Source organism: Miscanthus floridulus, chromosome 5 (genome assembly GCF_019320115.1).
Source record: "Miscanthus floridulus cultivar M001 chromosome 5, ASM1932011v1, whole genome shotgun sequence".
Taxonomy (NCBI): domain Eukaryota; kingdom Viridiplantae; phylum Streptophyta; class Magnoliopsida; order Poales; family Poaceae; genus Miscanthus; species Miscanthus floridulus.
Window position 1 is genome coordinate 14,880,249 of NC_089584.1, and position 20,478 is coordinate 14,900,726.

A 20,478-nucleotide genomic window follows, 5' to 3' on the forward strand; every position below is an offset into this window, starting at 1 on the left:
AAGTTGCCACATAACATTTTCATTAGTTCATGAGTCTGCAAGTTTCGGACGATAATATTCGTTCGACGTAAGTTCGACATAACCAACTAAGTCCCAAGAGTGTAAGGATCCCTCGGACGTCTCTGTCTCTTTGGATTTGTAGGCAACACATTGGGAGTGTAGCCAACGTCGGTGTGGTCGTGTTGCCGGTGCTTACGGCTCATACCCTGCAAGTATATGATATGCACGATTACTTATAATCTTTATGATCGTTAGTTCATGGAGCCTACGTATTTAAAGAAACTACCTTTGTTACTACCTGTGAGGCTCCTTGGGTACCAAGCGAGGCACCACCTAGCTGAGACATACCGATCTCGTCCTGCTGCCAAGGGTCCCACTAGTGGTGCTGTATGTGGAAGCCCAGGGGGTCGTCATCGTCGTCGTCATCGTCGTCCTCGTCGTCCTCGTTTGTAGGGTCCTTCTCAGCGCTATAATGTGGTGGTGTACGCACAACGGAAGCGGCACCTGTCACCGGCTGAGAAGAACCGGCTGGTGTCCTCAAAGAGCCAGAAGACGTGGCACCCGACCGTGCCGGGTAATCAGGTTCCACCCAAGGAGTGTCCATGCAGCTCAACTTCTGAGCTAGCTTCCTGCAGCTCCGCTTTACCTTCTGCATGAATAGACATTAAAGTTAGTGCATTTCCCAAACGCATATACACTAAAGAAACATTTTCGGAACGGACATGTTTATGTTTACCTCCACGAAAGCCTCGAGAACGCCTGGCCCCTACCCTCTAGACTCGTGAAGCCAAAACGCTGCTTCGTTGGACAGCCTTGACAATTATGTCGCCTGGATACAAAAACGTGGTTAGACAGTTTTAGTACACATACTTAATACCAAATGGATAACAAATTATACCATTCGAGTATCTTACCACGTATCTTTGAAGCGGGGCTCTCTGTAGTTGTGTGTCGTCCCTAGTGGCAACGTCGTACACATCTTCGATCACATCTTCCTCGTCGTCCTCGTCAATCACCTCCTCAGTGTACGGGGGCTTGATATGTGTCATCGTATACCTATGAAGCCACCGCAGGTACTCGTCGAAGGTGAGTTGGTCATGTGGGGGACCCGCATCGACCGGCTGTCGGTCCCTGGTCTACCACAACTAGATGTACGCGTTGTGTGTCACGCGCCAATCCTTGGTCTTGTACCTCTTCCTGCGGTCATACCTGCAACAAAACGATTGCTAGTTGTACCATACACACCTCTAAATTGTAGTTTTTTTGTTAATCGATAATGCACCCGTGCAATTCTTGGTTGGTGGAGTAAAGCGGTGGTGGGTAGCCTGTCATTCTTCCAAACTACCTGCAAACCCTGATGGGCAAATGAATCTCGACCACGTGGAAGAAAATAAGAGAGACGTTGCAGCGATACTCGTCTGACTCATCCCTAGTGACAGGACTCAGATAGTCCTAGAGCCCTGGAGCATCCCAAGGACACCAATGCACCTGAATATTTCGTAATTGAGTTAGGTTGTGATATAGTGTACATCGAACAAGACACATGTATGATAGTAAAGAGAGCGTAACCTGGTGTTGTGTCCGGACGTAGAGACAATCCGTGTACTCCGTGTACTTGCACCTCACATTCCCTCTAACTAAATCTGCTTGCAATGTTGCATTGAACATGATGATGAATTAGCCATTAATAATTTCATCATATGTAACTGCCTCGAAGAATATAGTGAACCGAAGTACTTATAGAGAAACCAGTAACAAAGGGCCTCCCAACGGGCCATCGTTCCCAACACCAAATCTAGAGTAGGTAGGAGCAACCCCCAAGGTTCGCATACCCTGAGGTGTGACGGCAGGCAACGCATAGCTGTCGATACGTCCATGCTAGGACTGCGCTACCCCATCTGTACGCCGCTATGTTATCCCACGGCTGGCGTAGTATGTCAAGAAAGATCCAGCTGATGGTGTTGCCTGAGGCATCTGGGAATAGGAAAGCACCAAGGAAGTGCCAGAGCCACACTCTAGCGAACCTGTCGATCTGAGTCTCATCAGCCTGTGGGTCCAAGTAATCAAAGCGCTCTGTGATGCACGACGACGAAACACCGAAACTTTTCCTGAAATTCACCAAAGAAAATGAGACCCGATGGCTGCAGAAAAGCAATGCAAGTATTAAATATGCTTGAATTGCTCACTTATTTTTCTTGGAAACCTCGTCGTCCGGTGGAAGAAAGCCAGTGAATAGAGCCACCAGCTCCCTCCAGTGATCATTGTCAACTATACCTGTCACTGGAAGTCCCCCCAACCGAAGGCCAAAAATAGCCTTCACGTCCTGCATGGTCAAGGTCATCTCGCCGCAAGGTAGGTGGAACGTGTAGGTCTCAGGCCTCCATCTGTTATAAGAATAGAACGACCGTTAGTTACCTCAAATTTGTTAAAAGAATATTTACGTACAATGAAGGCACTTGCACCTGTCTACAGCTGCAGTAAGTAGTGCTAGGTCAAGGGGCGAAAGACCGTAGTTGACAACACGGACAAGCTCGAGGAAGCTGGCACGCCGTATGTACGGCGCGTAACGCTCGTCCCACTGGTGCGCCCTGGTGTGCGTGCGGGGCCTGAAAGGAGGCAAGGGCACCTCTGTGTCGGTGTCAGTCAAGAAGTGTCCTCGGTGCGGGTCGTCGTACTCCACCTCAAGAAGGGGGTACAACTGGTGCTGCGTGGCAGGAGCCATCTTGTTATAAATTGATAAACAAAGGGTTAGAGTATTCAAATTAACATTATCTAGCATTGTAAAATTTGAACTACTTGTTATGCAATAGGAACATAATATAAAAGCACATGTATATATTCAAAGTAACATTAACAGACATATTAAACAACTTCACTTAGAAAATAAGCAACTTCTATGTATGGACCTGCTGCCCTCGTCTTCTTGTTTCCAGTGAGGGCGGTGACGGGCAGGCGTGGCGGCGGGCAGGCGGGTAGGCGCAGTGGGCGCGGTAGGCAGGCGGCCAGGCGCGGCAGCCGGTAGGCGCGGGTGGGCGCGGCGGCCGCGTGCCGGCGGACGCGGGCGTGCGTGCGGTGGGCAGGGCGTGGCCCGGCGGGACTAGGCCGCGGGCCTTTAGCCAGCTCTGCCGCGCCCTGGGCGGTGGCGCATCACTGCCGCGCCATGATGCGTGGCGCGTCACCGCCGCGCCAAGATCAGTGGCGCGGCAGAGCTGCCACGTCACCGGTTAGCGCCCCGGTCGTCGCCACGTCATCCCTCTCGCTGCGCCATCATGCATGGCGCAGCACAGGCGTTTCACCCCGCCATGAAAATAGGCGCGGGCAAAAGTGTTAGTTTTGGAAAGAAAAAAAATAAAACAGTGTTAGATTTCAAATTAGTTTTAAAAAAGTGTTAAAAATAAAAAAAAAATCTGTGAATTTTTTTTTATTTTTAACATTTTTTGTAAACTAATTTTAAATCTAACACTGTTTTATTTTATTTTTCACAAGCTAGCTCCTGCTAGGCAAGGTACTTCATGCGATGATTACCGGCCTAGGTACGGTACATCCTGACTTGTGAGGTTTTGTAATAATAAATGGCCGGAGACAAAGAAGGACGACCTGGACGGTCTGCTGGTTTGGTTGCATATCATATCATATTATGACACTATGCAAGACCTGTAATTGTGTATGATTCTGTCATTTTTTACAAGGAAATAAAGCTCCAGCCTCTACCATCCGTGGAGGTATGATTCTGTAATTTAACGGAATAAAAAAAAGGTTGCATGGTTTAGCATATCATTCTGTGTCCAAAAAGTGTGTATATGTAAATGATTCAGGGATAAATTTGCAGTAAGCACTTTCGAATCTCAGAATTAAGGCCCAATATTAGTGGGATTAGACTATTATTAGTATGATTCTATGCCTGAGGATGGACTGCCGTTCCCAAAGGCGGCCAAGTATCACGCGTCGGATGCTCTTGAGCTCGTCCACGACGACCTCTGCGGGCCGATCACGCCAGCCACAAACGGTGGTCAGCGGTACTTCCTCCTACTCGTGGATGATTGCAGTCGCTACATGTGGCTGCAACTCCTGATGAGCAAGGACGAAGCGGCAGCGGCGATCAAGAAGTTCAAGATGCGCGCGGAGGCCGAGAGCGGCAAGAAGCTCCGCGTGCTGAGAACTGATCGGGGCAGTGAATTCACTTCGGTGGAGTTCACTACGTACTGCGCGGATCAGGGTGTGGTGCGACACCACACCGCGTCGTACTCGCCACAACAGAATGGCATGGTGGAGCGACGGAATCAGACGGTGGTCAGCGTGGCTCGATCCATGATGAAGGCCAAGGGAATGCCGACAAGGTTCTGGGGTGAGGCGGTGACCACTGCGATGTTCATCCTCAACCGCGCTCCCACCAAGGCCCTGATGGGCAAGACGCCGTTCGAAGCTTGGTATGGGCAGAAGCCGAGCGTGTCCTTCCTCCGGACATTCGGCTGCATCAGCCACGTCAGCAAGACGAAGCCGATCCTCACCAAGCTGGAGGACAGGAGCACACCGATGGTGTTCCTGGGCTACGCGGAGGGTACCAAGGCGTACTGGCTCTATGACCCACGCGGAGACAAGGTGCTTGTCTTGCGCGACGTCATGTTTGACGAGAAGGCGGCTTGGGACTGGAACAGTCCGAGCACGGGGAAGCTGGCGGCTTCACCAGCACCTTTGTCCTTGAGCACTTGGTCATCCACAGGAGTGGAGACGCTGGGGAAGAGGTGCCGATCACTCCGGGAGGGGTGCCGAGCACTCCAGCAACAGAGCCGAGCACTCCTGGGGCAGTGCCGAGCACTTCGGGAGGGATGCCGAGCACTCCTGGAGGGATGCCGAGCACGCCAGGAGTAGTGCCAGGAGGTTCTGCAGTGGTGGCGACCACTCCAGGATGGGTGCCGAGCACTCCCGTAGTAGAGCCAAGAGATCTTGCAGTGGTGCCGACCACTCCAAGACTGAGGCTCAGCACTCCTACAGTGGTGCCGAGCACTGCAGGAGTTGTGACGAGCTGTCTAGGAGTAGTGCCGAGCACTGCATCCGGGGTGCCGAGCACTCCGGTGGAACAGGGAACTCCATCGATATCGATCGAGTTCGCCTCACCTCCTAGTGACATCACTGAGTTCGTGAATGCCTACCACGAAGGTGAGGAGGTGCAGTTTCGCAGGCTAGACGACCTCGTCGGCGGCACAGGTCCCTCAGGTCTGGCGGGTAGGCTGCTCAACGACCCTGAGCTGCTACTCGTCAGTGCAGAGGAACCACCCATGTTCGCGCTGGCCGAGCTGGAGGAGATGAAGGCGATCGAAGAAAACGAGACTTGGCAGCTCATCGATCCACCTCTAGGATGCCGTCTGATTAGCCTGAAGTGGGTATACAAAGTCAAGCGGGACGAGCACGGCGCCATTATCAAGCACAAGGTGCGCCTCATGGCTCGAGACTTTGTCCAACGTGAGGGCATCGACTTCGAGGAAGTCTTTGCGCCGGTAGCGCGCATGGAGTCTGTCCATTTGCTACTAGCTTTGGCAGCAGCAAAGGACTAGCGCGTCCATCACCTGGACGTTAAATCGGCCTTCCTCAATAGCGAGCTGGCGGAGACGGTCTTCGTCAGACAACCTCCAGGTTTCGCCGTCAAGGGAGCGGAGCATAGGGTGCTCCAACTGCGCAAGGCGCTCTACTGGCTGCGGCAGGCCCCGTGAGCGTGGAACGCCAAGCTTGATGCCACACTGGGTGAGTTTGGGTTCAAGAGGTGCGCAACCGAGCACGCGCTCTACATGCGGCGACGGGGGAGGGAGGAGCTCGTTGTCGACGTGTATGTGGACGACTTGATCATCACCGGTGCGCGTGCGGAGGACATCGACAGCTTCAAGCGCGAGATGGCGGCTCGTTTTCGAATGAGTGATCTCAGGGCGCTCTCCTATTACCTTGGCATTGAGGTGAGACAGGGGAGGGAGGCACTCACGCTCAGTCAGAGCGCGTACGCCTCGAAGCTGTTGGAGCGGAGCGGCATGGCTGAGTGCAAGCCATGCGTGACTCCGATGGAGGAGCGACTGAAGCTGACGAAGGTCAGCACCGCGGCGAAGGTAGATGCAACACTCTACCAGAGCATCGTTGACGGTCTGCGCTACCTAGTCCACATGAGGCCTGACATTGCGTTCGCCGTGGGCTATGTCAATCGCTTCATGGAGGATCCCAGAGAGGATCACTGGGCTGCAGTAAAGCGGCTACTGCGCTACATCAAAGGGACGATGGATCAGGGGATCGTCTTCCCCAAGACCGGTGGAAGTAGGCTGCAGCTCACTATGTTCAGCGATGCAGACATGGCGGGGGACATCGACGGATGGCGGAGCACCTCTAGCGTGCTCGTCTTCCTCGGGTCGGCTCTAATTTCATGGCTGTCACTGAAACAGAAGGTGGTGGCGCTATCTACGTGCGAGACAGAGTACGTAGCGGTGGCCATAGCGGCATGCCAAGTTGTGTGGCTACGTCGGCTGCTAGGCGAGCTGACCGGTGTGGAAGCTCACCCACCAGCACTGATGGTGGACAACAAGCCCGCCTTTGCCCTCGCGAAGAATCCGGTTCTGCACGACCGGAGCAAACACATTGACGTGAAGTTCCACTTCCTCAAGGACTGTGTCGATGGAGGGCAGATCGTCATCGAGTTCGTCGAAACTGGTCGGCAACTCGCAGACGTCCTCACCAAGCCGCTCGGACGTCTTCAACTCATGGAGCTGAAGGAGATGATTGGTATGGAGAGGGTTCAAGGGATAGCAGTAGGATTATGGGAAGAATTGTTAGATAATCTACTGCTTCCTTGTATGAATGCACGGTAGGGGAAGGCGGCGCCGAAAAGGCCCCCCTGCTGTGGTACTGTAGTCGCTGCAGGGGCAGGCGCCGAACGGCTCACCTGGCGCACTGTAGCCACATGCAGGAGCAGGCGCCAGAGTCAGGCCTGCTGTGTTATCTAGTCACTGTAGCAGCATGACAGCTGTACTAGGACTAGATGGATCGAGTTATATATATAGTTTGCCACTACAACTAAGTAAAGAGAGTTCAGATTTGCCATCTCCTATACAGGGCTCCGGCCAACACTGGTGCTCGTACTGTGTGTGTATGCTCTGTTCTTCCTCCTCTTCTTCTACCTCTAGCCATAGTGTGTGGTCGGACAACGTCTGTCGTGCTCGGCAAGACCGGTGAGTGGTCAACTCACCTGAGCTGTGGTCGGCAAGACTGGTGAGTGGTCGACTCACCTGAGTCGGTGATCCTGTGTGGGCCAACATTTTTCTCTCATAATGAACCAGCACCAGCCGGAATTATCAGCTCAGAAACCAACTTGCGAATATGGCTCACTGTAAAAGATGTCAGTATAATAATAAATTAATAAAGGAAAGTTGTATGGTCACCAATTGGTAACAGGCCAAGGAATTTCCACACAAGGTGCCATCGAGGACGACTGCAGTCTACGTATGCGATAGTGAGTCGCGGCAGGACAGAGCCATGGCTCCGCGTTTGGTAGGTGTTGACCAACTCGGTATTGACTTGGAGTCAACTACGAACGCTGACGTAGAATGCAACCCCACATGTACTCTACATGTCATGGCGCGCGGCAATGATAACTTCGCTGTTAGTGTTTTTAACTAGATAATGTAAATATGGCATCAGCAAGCTGTGGGCTCATTAGAAAGGCGCAGAGCGCACATTCTTTTGAGTTTTGAAGAGGCGAAAGAAAGAAAGAAGAGAGCGCATGGTTGTGACTGCTTTGACTGGTAAGTACGTTGCAATCAGAGAGCCGATTGGCCGAGCAGCATGGCGCCAGGGCCCATGGTATCGACGCTGCTTTGACTGCTAAATGATCGGTAAACGTAAATCAGAAGAGCTACGCTGATGTATAAAACTGGGGCACGGTGGAATCCTCCCTCTACACTAGGCATACTCGCCTCCGCCCCCAACCACCCACTGCACGGTAGGTAGTGCACACATGCCCTCCACAATGGATTTTCACGAGCTGCCGGTGTTGCTCCTCCAGCTGCTACAAATAATACAGCTCGTAGTCGTCCTAGCCTTATGCTCGCTTGTACCTCCAGGCGCAGGCGGTGGTGCGTACACCAACCACACGACGATCACCGCATCGGTGCTTCCATGCCTTCCCGACCAGGCCTTAGCGTTGCTCCAGCTGAAGCAGTCCTTCTCCGTCACCAATTACTCCACCATGGCCTTCCGATCGTGGAGGCCCGGCACCGACTGCTGCGGATGGGAGGGCGTCCACTGCGACCACTCCAACGACGGGCGCGTGACATCTCTCGACCTGGGCGACTACGGCTTGTTGAGTGGCGGGCTCAGCCCTGCGCTTTTCAAGCTGACCTCACTCAGGTATCTCAACCTTGGTGGTAACGGCTTCAACGGGTCTCAACTCCCAGCTGCTGGGTTCGAGCGTTTAACTGAGCTCACCCACCTCAACCTCTCTAGTTCCAGCTTTTCAGGGGAGATACCAACTGGTATTGGAAGTCTAAGGAATTTGGTCTCCCTCGATCTCTCTGCTGCTTTCGATATCCTTGACCTAGCCGATGATGGTTACAGATTCAATTATGCTGGGAATTGGCTTGTAGAGCCAAACCTTGCAAGATTGATTGCGAACCTTAGTAGTTTGCTGGAGCTCCGTGCTGGCTTTGTGGACTTGTCAAATAACCCTGCGATGGAGTGGTGCAATGCCCTTGCCAATTATACTCCGAATCTTCAAGTTCTTAGCTTACCGTTTTGCCTGCTGCATGGGCCAATCAGTGCTTCACTGTCTCGCTTGAGCTCGCTCGTTCTAATTGACCTACGCCATAATCATTTGGATGGTCCTATTCCCCAGTTCTTTGCCAACTTCTCCTTTCTGGAAGTACTCCAGCTCAGCCGTAATCATCATGAAGGGTGGGTCTCCCCGAAAATATTTGAACAAAAGAAATTAAGAACGGTTGATCTTAGCAACAATATCGAAATATCTGGCATTTTACCAAATTTCTCTGCTGATAGCCGATTAAAGAATTTGCTTCTTGGTGACACCAACTTCTCTGGTACAATTCCGAGTTCCATCAGCAATCTCCAACACTTGAAGAAGTTAGCCCTTGGTGGTCGAGGGTTTTCCGGGGAGATACCCTCATCGATGGGTCAGCTCACGTCCTTAAAACTATTAGAGGTCTCTGGATTCGGGCTAGTAGGGCCAGTACCAGCATGGGTGACTAATTTAACTTCTTTGTTGGTTCTCCAGTTCTCGAATTGTGGTTTATCAGGGCCAATACCTTCTTTCATCGGCAATTTGCCAAAATTGAGAAAACTAGCACTCTTCAGATGCAATTTTTTGGGGGAAATACCTCAACATATTTCAAATTTAACGCACTTGAACATGCTCTTGCTTTATTCAAATAATTTGGTTGGTACAGTGCAACTCACTCCATTTTGGAAACTACCAAAGCTATTTGATTTGAATCTCTCAAACAATCTACTAAATGTGGTACCAGAAGACCAAGACAACTCTTCATTGGCATCCCTCCCCCCAATAAAGTATTTGGGTTTAGCTTCTTGTAACATATCTGAATTCCCAAATGACTTGAGAAATCTGGACCAGATTCGAGGGCTGGACATTTCAAACAACTACATAAACGGGGCTGTGCCCCAATGGGTATGGGAGAAATGGTCCTCTTTTACCTTTTTGAACCTTTCACATAACAATTTTACGAGCATGGGTTATGATTACCCTATTCTTCCTATATACGTCCAGTATTTTGATCTCAGTTTCAACAATTTCCAAGGGGCAATACCTTTACCACAGGAAGGAAATTGGTTGCTGGATTACTCAAGCAACCAATTCTCAACTATCCCATCTAATTTTGGCACTTTCATCGTTGATACTGCATCTTTCAAAGCCTCTGGAAACAAACTCTCTGGAGAAATTCTAGCGCCGATATGCACTGCATGGAGCCTGAATCTCCTTGATCTCTCTTACAATAATTTGAATGGATCAATCCCTACCTGCTTAATGGAGGACCTCAATAGCCTACAAGTGTTAAATTTGGCGGGAAATCAACTTCACGGGGAGGTGCCACATAGCATGAAAGAAGAATGTTCACTCCAGGAATTAGATTTTGGTAGCAACAAGATTGAAGGGAAACTACCTAGATCTCTGGTGGCTTGCCAATGGTTAGAGATATTTGACATCGGAAACAACCAGATTAGTGACTCTTTTCCATGTTGGATGAGTAAACTTCCTAACCTTCAAGTCCTTGTGTTGAAGTCTAACAAATTTACTGGGCACCTGGGACTGGGACCCTCTGTTGCAGAAGATAGGAGCAATTGTGATTTCTTGGAACTTCGAGTTGTCGATTTAGCCTCAAACAACCTTTATGGTACACTGCCAGAAGAGTGGTTTAGCAATTTGAAGTCCATGGCGGCCAGTTCTTCTAACGAGACATTTATGGTGGAAAATCGATATCCTCATGGACAGGCATACCAATTTACTGTTGAGGTCACACACAAAGGGCACGACATTGCATTCTCAAATAATTTAGTGGCCCTTGTATTTATTGATGTCTCAAGTAACCTGTTCCATGGAGACATCCCGAAGTCAATAGGTGATCTTGTCTATCTCTCTGAATTAAACATGTCACATAATGCCTTGACAGGCCCCATACCCAACCAACTTGGCCGTTTGAACCAGCTTGAGTCATTGGATCTCTCGTCAAATGAGCTTTCAGGGGAGATCCCGCAAGAGCTAGCATCACTGGACTTCCTCACAACATTAAATCTATCTGACAATATGCTAGTGGGAAGAATACCAGTGTCAATTCATTTCGGCACATTCACGAATGACTCGTTTCTTGGAAATGACGGTTTGTGCGGGCCTCCGTTGTCAAAAGGGTGCAGCAATGGTTCGAATATTGTCCCGCATCCACTGAATGAGAAACCTGATGTCATACTATTCCTCTTCACAGGATTAGGATTTGGTGTTGGGTTTGCATCTGTAATCGTGGTGACATGGGGAATATGCATTGGAAAATGATACTGAGAGACATCCCCTCTCAATCATCATGTATTGAATTTTAATCTTCTTTATGGAGATAAATGTGCCATGAATATGTATGGTAAGCAGGGGCTATGTTATGCTACTGTCTCAAACAGATCAGCTATAAGAAAATCAGAGTTTTTCTCTGGTGTTCCCTTTCTAGAGAACCTTGTGAATCTTTTTAGCGATGGTGCTTAGCAAGTATTTTATTAAGAGAAATAGAGGAGCTTTAGTATGGTACTCCCAAATAACTGTGGACCGTCGATCTAAGAGACTAAATAACATATTACTTTCTCGAAAAATAATTTTTATATATTATTTTATTTGGAAAGAGGCAAAATATCTTGTAATTACTGAAACACTTGATCCTTGCGTGATGGCCACATGCATACAGTGTTGTACCATTCACGTTAACAACTTTGGAAAAAAAAACATTTATGTACTCCAAGTTTTGAAACTTTGTACTACAACATTTGAAACTTTATACTCTTAGGCGTCAAACTTTACAATCACGAAAATTGTTCAAAACATATCCAATATGGATCAACTTTTATAGATCTCGTCATATTGAACGTAATGATGCAAACGGAATTAAAAATATATGCTTGACAAAAAAATTATCACATTTTAAAGTTTATGTATAGCATGCATATTTCACAAAAACATATCTCACACAAAGTGCACGTGCCGTCCTCCTCTCTCCAGCATACACCCTCCACGCTCAGTCCCCGCTCTCCCCTTGCGCCACGCGTGCGCTACTACATGGTGCAGCAGGCGCGCCAAATAGTATTCGGGGGTCCTTTGTAGCACCCGGTTTTAAGAGTAAAACCAGATACACACCATATATGAGCTCAGGAAGTCAAATCTCACATATAGCTACAAATAAGGGTAATATCATAAGACAATGCTTATTACATAGCGTATTAGTATAAAGAATACAACCTCAGAGTATAGACAGCGGAAAGACAACTTTGATCTTCAGGTGAAGACTCCACTTCCACGGGGACAACTGACTGGTTGATCACAAGCCTAATTCCTCCAAACTCTAGCAATCTGGTACCCATCCAGGATTTTTTTTCCAAATATGTGAAAAATAAAGCAAGCATAAGTACATATCGTACTCAACAAATATATCATGGGGTTCATGAGGCTCAAAAGGCTGACACTGGTTTAACTGCGATTAGCTTTTAATGAGTCATCTTTTAGCAATTGGGTGACAACAAGTTTATTCACAAGCCCATATAAACACATGATCAGGTAAACATGAATAATGAATAACATAAATAATTAATCATTAATAAGCATCTTTATTATCCGTATCATCAGTGTTCATCATCTATTTCATAAGGGTTCCAAGGCCGCTCGTGACCGTGAGCACGGCTGCTGTACCAGTTTTACACTCTGCAGAGGTTGTACACTTTCACTGTGAGTCGTGATTTACCCTTTCGCCCGAGGTGATCAGCCTCTTGATCCACTACCTAGGAAGATCGACAGGGTTCACTATGAAGCCTTTCAAAGGTTCGTCTAACAAGTTAGGGCCATTAGATTCACTCGGCAAATAGATACAGGAACCCCCTGTCGAATGGCACAATTCTATCACGACTATACACATAAGAGTAGAGGCTGTTCTATACCCGATTCGACAAGCCATTCTTACGCTAATAAAGGTAACCTCTTACAAGCTAGAAAAAGTCCTCATACTGAGCTAAAGCCAGAGCCATATAGCCCTCACAGCAGTACTGTAAGTTCCGGATGATCACTTACAGATAAGTCCTTAGAGAGAGGAATCTATAGCACCATAAAATAGCACAATGCTCTAGCCCCATTGTTCTATGTTGCTAAAAATCATCTTTTAGTGTTTATTGCATATTCCATTAGTCAAGTTACAAGATCATGGTTATTCATCTTGAGCACTAGCATAATACTACCCAATGTATAATCACCCATGGTGTCAAGGTACAAGGTACAAAGTACTAGAAAATCCTTAGTGGTAATCAAGATAGACACATGTAGTATAAATTAAATGATTAAAGGTGTATAGGACAACAAGGAAGATCCCATGTTATACTTGCCTTAAACTTATATCCTTCTTCAAGTCCAAAACTTCAAAGATCTGCTTCTTGATTCACCACGTATAACTCACCGACTGGACAAGATCATAAAGCACCACACAAGCATCCATGCAATCATACATGAAGCAAACAATAGATCTAAATTAGAACAGTACACCAAACATAAAATCGAGATGAAAAGTTTGTAAAACGAATCTACGTCTCGCTACGATCACACAGACATGAAAAGCACGCTAATCTGAGCTATGGTGCAAAAGATACATCTACCGATAGATTTGCTTTATACATGGAAAAGAAAACCATAGGTTTCATTTATTTTAACCATATAAATTCATATACATAAGATATTTTATAAATATTATAAATTGAATTAAGTCAAATTCAGATTTGATTTATAAAACTAAAGTAAAACAATTCATATTCTATTTATAAAATCCAGTTGCATAATTATTAATCAAGATATAATTTAAACCATGAAATTTTAGAAATAGTAATATGGTAAACAATGTTACTAACGCGGAGATCTCGTCGTTATGAATCTAACTCAACTTGAACAGGTCAAATCAGAGCTAAAACGTAGAAGATATGAATTAAATAAGATTTCCTTTAATAAAATAATAGATTAAATCTAACCTCAAATTTTAAGGTTGAAAACATATCTAACAGTTGTATGAGCATGTAGATTATGAAATTACAAACCTAACGCAAGTTGAACGGGTCAAATCGGAGTTAAAACGGAAATTTTACGGCTAAAACAAGATTAGTGGCAAAACTGTAAATAAGTGAAAACGTATTTTTGATCTAAACCAAAGAAACTAGCTTTCCAAAGAAGAAAACGTAATCTGTGATTGCACCTTGGACCGCGGGTTTGAAAACAGAAAACTGGAGGGGCTCTTTAGAAAATATACAAGGACTGCGGGTTAAGATCCAATTAATTATAAGGGGGGTTTTGGAAATTTCTCAGCGAAGGGGTACCGGTTGATCTGGACCATCGGATCAAGAGTGGACGACAAGGATTAGAGGAGGGAAGGAAGAAGGGGCGCGGCTGGTCGGAACAGTAAGGCCAGCGCGGTAGAAGCCATGGCCGGCGACGGAGCTCGTCGGCAAAACAAGAAAACGGCCTTAGGGGCCATGGTTTTCGACGAGGAAAACACGGGAAGAGAGAGAGCGGCGAGGCGAACTTACCAAGGGGAATTTTGGCGGCGTGGAGTAAGTGGAGGCGGCGCTGTGCTTGGCGAGGCGGGCGGCTCGTCGGCAGCAAAGATTCGACGGTGGCGGTGCGGCTAGGAAATGAGGCAGCAACTAGCAATAGGGCATGGTAGGAGGCGGCGGACACAGGGCTCAGCTTTATACGAGCGAAAGCAGCGTGGCGCGCAAGGCAATGACGTGGGCAGCCTCGAACTCTCGGCGGCGGCGGTGGAGTCCGAGCAGGACACGTCCGGAGGTGGAAGACGCGGCTGACGCATGGGCCCATGATGGCAGCGACTACGTGAGGGGGAGGCGGTTGCACGGCTCCGCGCGTGGGCCTGCATGGTGACTGGGCTGCGGCCTGATTCGCTGGGCCAAGCGGAAAAGAAGGGAACTAGGCCGGGCGCCAAGGGAGAAAGGAGAGAGCACGCTGGGCCGGCTCGGGAAGGGCCTGAGGGAGAAAGGGTGAGGCCGGGCCTAAAGAGAGGGAGAGAGAGAGTTTTCTTTTTTTTCCAAATCCTTTTCTATTTTGTTTTCCAAAACCAAATTCAAATGTAAACCAAATCAAATTCGAATATGTTTTCAAATATACTTTTCAACTCAAACATAAATGAGCAATTTTGGTAAGTTTTTAAAAATAAATTTTACACCTTTTTAAATCCTTTTATTTTCAAATTTTCTTTTCTTTTATTTCAAAGCCATTTTTAATTTCATTTGTAAAAGAAATTTATACCATTTTGAATTTTCAATCAAAACCACTCAACCAAATAAATCAAATGCAATGGCATGTATGCACAAACATGTAGCTACCTTATGATGAATTTTAATTTAATGAAAAATTTTATTTTCCTATATTTCATGAGCTCATCAAATACCAAAATAATCATTTTAATCCTATTTTTCAAAAGAGGCAAATTTTGGAGTGTTACATCCTCACACCATTTTCTATACCATGTGTACTCCACCAATGTCCTCACATCCTTTCCTATACCATGTGTGTGATCAGGATTCACGACCTATTTAATACAAGTTGGAATAACATGTATTCAGCGATGGTATAAAATCCGATTCCAATACGCGTTAAGTGACGATATGGAATTCGTTTCCAAAATGTATTGAAAAATGATAAACGGTGAATAGATCTCGCAGCTGCAAATCGTGCATGTGATCGTGCAATAAGATGTACGTTCTGTTTCAACACATGATTAGTATATTTACTAATCTATATACCTAATATTAAAGGCAAAAAATGATTCTTCTGTCTGTTTTTTACTTCTCCCAATACCCTAGCACACCTGTTTGTCCTATTTATGAACTGGACTTATGAGCCATACTCATATAAGTTAGAAAAATATTTGTCTAGGCATGGCATGGAGTTTGATTTCAAGATATATTGAAATAGAGGATGCGGTATGGAGTTCGATTTCAAGACGTATTAGAACTTGATAACTGCATAATAAATCTCTGATTCTCATGTCAACTAGATGATCACACAACATGGTGTACAATCTGTTATGGATATGTTTGTTAGCTATTATTATGTATGAAAACTCTCTGAGTTGAGTTGTCGTCATGCATATATCACTACTAGAAATTTTATTTATAGAGGCGGCTAGGATACCTCTATAGAGACAGGTGTCCCGACCACCTTTGCTTTTCTGTCTCTAGAAATCAAGGCTTTTTACTCTATAAATCAGATTTCTAGAGGCAGTTTGGAATAGGAGGCGCCTCTAGAAATTGTTGTGCAGAAATTAAAAAATCAGGCCCAAAAATAGCATTTTGTTTTTATCCCAGGAGACCCCCTGGCAGACACATGTGCGTGCCGTCACAAGTCATATGATTTTTCGTGCGAAAAACAAGCGTTGCACGACCGGCCTAGTGCATTCCTTCCCTAACCACTATGCCCATTACACACTTTTGTCTATTTGTCTATTTGGGATATTCATCCTCCTCATTTTATCTTCATCCGATTTTAAAATGACTATTCGAGACTCTAAATGATTTTAAATAAAAACTTTGTCAACTACAAAGTTGTATAACTTTTTGAGACTACAACTTTGGTTTTGGTCATTTCTTCATCCGAGGTCGTTTAAAAAATTTGGAATTTCAAATGTGTTAAATTCAAACATAATTTTTCATGCATAGATGATTTCAAATGAAAAAGTTATCAACTACAAAGTTATGTAACTTTTCAAGATCTACAACTTTTGTTTTGGTCGTTTCTTCATTTGATGTCGTTTGAAAAATTCAAATTTTAAATGTGATAACTTCAAGCATAGTTTTCCAATGAATAGATGATTTCAAATGAAAAAGTTGTCAACTTCGAAGTTGCATAACTTTTTGAGACTATAACTTTTGTTTTCGTTATTTCTCCATCTGAGGCCGTTTGAAAAAAAATCAAATTTCAAATATGAGAACTTCAAGCGTAGTTTCCCATGAATAGATGTTTTCTAATGAAAAAAGTTGTCAACTATAAGTTGTATAACTTTGTGAGATCTACATCTTTTTCATTGGTCGTTTCTCCATCCAAGATCGTTTAAAAATTTGAATTTTACTATGCAACTCATATTTTTAGAGTCGGCTGGAATTGATTTCTAGAGGCAACTGGAAATAGAGCCACCTTTAGAAATCGATTTTCAAAGGGAGCTGGGAATATATCCGTCTTTGGAAATAGGGGCATTTGTAGAGGCGGTTGGGAACAACAGATGCTCTACATATGCATTTCTAGAGGCGGTTTGGAGCCACAATTGAGGCGGCTGTAAATTGACCCGCCTATGAAGAAAAGCTCCCGTCGCTGAAAATTGATTTTGTAGCAGTGTATATCATGCTGTAAAACTTGATGCGGTCACACTGCGCTGCCTTAAGCATGTACCACGACCTTGCCATCAATGAGAAGTGGAGGAGCTTAAGACATACTAAAGGTGGCTATATCTTTATGGTCTTGTCGATACGGGACCCACAGGATACCCCACAAGGAAGGGAGAAGATCTAGTCTAACTAGGATTTCTTTTCCTGTAATCTTAGTAGTAGTATTATTCTGTAATTCTACTAGGAACCTCATTGTAAACCGACTAGGACTCTGGCCTCCTAACTATATAAAGGAGGGCGGGGTTCCTAGAGGAGATAACGCAACACTTAACAATCAATCCAACGCAAAGGCTAACGCCAACTGGACGTAGGGCTATTACTCGATCACGATCGAGGGCCCGAATCAGGATAAATCGACTGTCTCTTGCGTTTACCGTCGAGTTCTGCATACGCTGAAGCCTGAACAAACTGCCCCGGGTACCCCCGTGGTAGGCTATCGGTGGTGAAACATCGACAGCTGGCGTCCAACTTTTTATTCCAAATAGCAAGAGGCTCGGGGGCTACACTCAGTGAGTGCACTTTTTTCTTCGAAAAAACGCACGTCACCAAGAAGACTTCTTCAAGTCAGACCACTTCAAGGCCTCACGACAAAAAGAACCCGGACCGAGCTATATTCGAGTTCTTTTTGATAAATAACCCGGGTATATGCTCGGGAGCCCTTCGACGAAGAATCAGAACAATTTCAAGACAAGACCCTCTAGCTCCTTGTTCCAAATAGCAAGAGGCTCGGGGGCTACACCCAGATGGATGTACTTTTTCTTCAAAAAAGCACACACCACTCGAAGATCCCAAGAAGCGCTACACGGTTTCACTCAGGAAAGCACTTGTACGACGCTTGTTCCTGCTCGGCAAGACCTGAAGGAACAAGATGAGGCCTCTAGAGCTCAACCATGAAGTGCTCGGGGGCTTGTCGATACGGGACCCACAGGATACCCCACAAGGAAGGGAGAAGATCTAGTCTAACTAGGATTTCTTTCCCTTTAATCTTAGTAGTAGTATTATTCTGTAATCCTACTAGGAACCTCATTGTAAACCGACTAGGACTCTGGCCTCCTGACTATATAAAGGAGGGAGGGGTTCCTAGAGGAGATAACGCAACACTTAACAATCAATCCAACGCAAAGGCTAACGCCAACTGGACGTAGGGCTATTACTCGATCACGATCGAGGGCCCAAACCAGGATAAATCGACTGTCTCTTGAGTTAACCGTCGAGTTCTGCATACGCTGAAACCCGAACAAACTGCCCCGGGTATCCCCGTGGCAGGCTATCGGTGGTGAAACATCGACAGGTCTTTGAGATTCTTTCAAAGTAAATTATCATTATAAGGCTTAAATACTAATATCCTCTTGAGGTTTAGCATTGCTTCCTTATCCTTTAAGCAATGTGGTGCGAGTTTCTAATGACTGTTTATACCATCGTAGTACTTAAAAGAAAAGAGTGTACTCTATGACCTAATCTTTCATTTTTAAAGTAAAGAAAAAGAGTAAATAAAAGGACACAACAGGCACATGAGCCTCAACTTAATTTAAGGATAAAAACGTTGTAATAACTAATAGGATTAAAAATTGAAAAAAATAGATCCATGAAGAGGTTAAGTTTTTAACTAGATAAGTAACTGATTAGTTTACCATAACTGAATAGACATCACATAATATATATTATGCCTATTATGTGAGAAAATAAACAATATATGCAATTTTTATTAGTCAGCGATATTAAATAATAATTAATGCTTCTGTCTCCTAAAATTGTATAGCTTGTGTGAGAGCATTGGTTGATGGACTAGTTTACTTCAAATATAATGTTTGCTATACAATGTTTATTAAGATATGGAAAGTACTATCCACTGGCAATAAAACCTATCACTGTATCTCAACGCAGATAATGAAATAATAGAAGGATTTGGGAGATAATGCTGATGAACAACGGTCCTGTTATACACATCTATATCCCCATCCTGATCACTCGACGAATGGCTACTTTAGGGCCTGTTTGGTACAGCTTATAACAGCTTCATGAGCTGTTGTGAGCTGTTTTTTTTTACCAAACACTTATTTTCAAAACAGCTTCATAGGTGAAGTTATTTTTCTTCTCCTCTCACAAAGACATGATGAGTAGCTTATCCCAGCTTCATCTCACATATTATACTCATTGTATTCATTGTTCCATCATGTGAAGCTGTTTTACCAAACACTTGCTCCAAAACAACTCAGCTTTAATAAAAAAGCTGCATATGAAGCTATTTTGCAAAAAAAAACACCTTATATATTTAAGTTGAGCTGTGTCAAACGGGCCTTGTTACCCCAGCTCAGGTTGCTGTTAAGCCAGTGGGGTACTACTGCATGAATTATTGGGTCTCCGGCGGCTTGGACTTGGATCGCGCGGCAGATAGTAATAATGGTATGACAAGTTGTGACTTGGATGGTATTGTGAGTCAAATCATTTTGACAGCAAAATATTTGAACAGGTCCACAACCACTAATTTGTTTTATCGTGTATGGTTCAGAGCAACCGAAGAATCTAACGCCATTGGAGTGGATCGGCAGACCCACACGCTCCTGCTCCTGCTTCTGTTCTACTAATCCGCAAAAGCTGCAGCCATGATCAACAACACCACAGCCCCTTCTCTCCAAGATCACCACAGCCCCTTCCGGTCAAGCTCTTGCAAAGAAATTTTATTCTCTCCAATGAAAAATCTGAAGGTGTATATGGAGACAACCAATCATGTGGTGACCCTGGACCCCATCGGTCCCCGTCACAAAACCTCGCCTCGGCTAAGGCTCATTCTGCCACACCTGCTAATTAACTCTCTTGCGCTTTCGTCCTCGGTTCACGCAAAAAGATCGATCCGGAGTTAACAGCCTTCCAAGTCCAGGCTTTTAACTTGGCTTAGTTCTCCTACAACTTCCAGTATGGTACTAAACTTCCTCATTGCTACAGTACTCTGAAGCTACCGTGTCGCGAATTCGGTCTGGCCCAACTTGGCCCAATGGGCTGGGTCTCACACTCTCCATTCTCCAACCCAAGAAAACAATCGACAACCAAGAAAAAAATTAGGGGCGCGTATAATCAAGATGAACTCACCTGAAATTTGAGGTAGCTGGAGTCTGAGGAACCATGTTGGACAGCTTCAGAACGCAGCTTGCAGTTCCTTCTTCCCTGGAAATTTGGTCTGTGCACAATGACCATATCTTCAGAAATAGACCTGTCTCACTTCGGCGATGCAAGCAAATTTTCAAGGATGAGTTTGCAGGGGTTATCCTCTGGGCAAAGCAAGCACTCCGACCTTCACTTAGT

General features: G+C 45.6%; 1 protein-coding gene across 1 annotated transcript; it reads left to right on the forward strand.

Annotated features, from left to right (window-relative positions):
* Nucleotides 1-7,947: 7,947 nt before the first annotated feature.
* Nucleotides 7,948-11,131, forward strand: LOC136451589 (receptor-like protein 7). Its single transcript, XM_066452284.1, has one exon. The coding sequence runs from the start codon at nt 7,988-7,990 to the stop codon at nt 11,045-11,047; it is 3,060 nt and encodes a 1,019-aa protein (XP_066308381.1). The 5' UTR covers nt 7,948-7,987; the 3' UTR covers nt 11,048-11,131.
* Nucleotides 11,132-20,478: the final 9,347 nt, after the last annotated feature.

Coding starts and splice junctions, on each gene's coding strand:
- LOC136451589 (XM_066452284.1), top strand. CDS start 7,988: ATGCCCTCCACAATGGATTTTCACGAGCTGCCGGTGTTGCTCCTCCAG.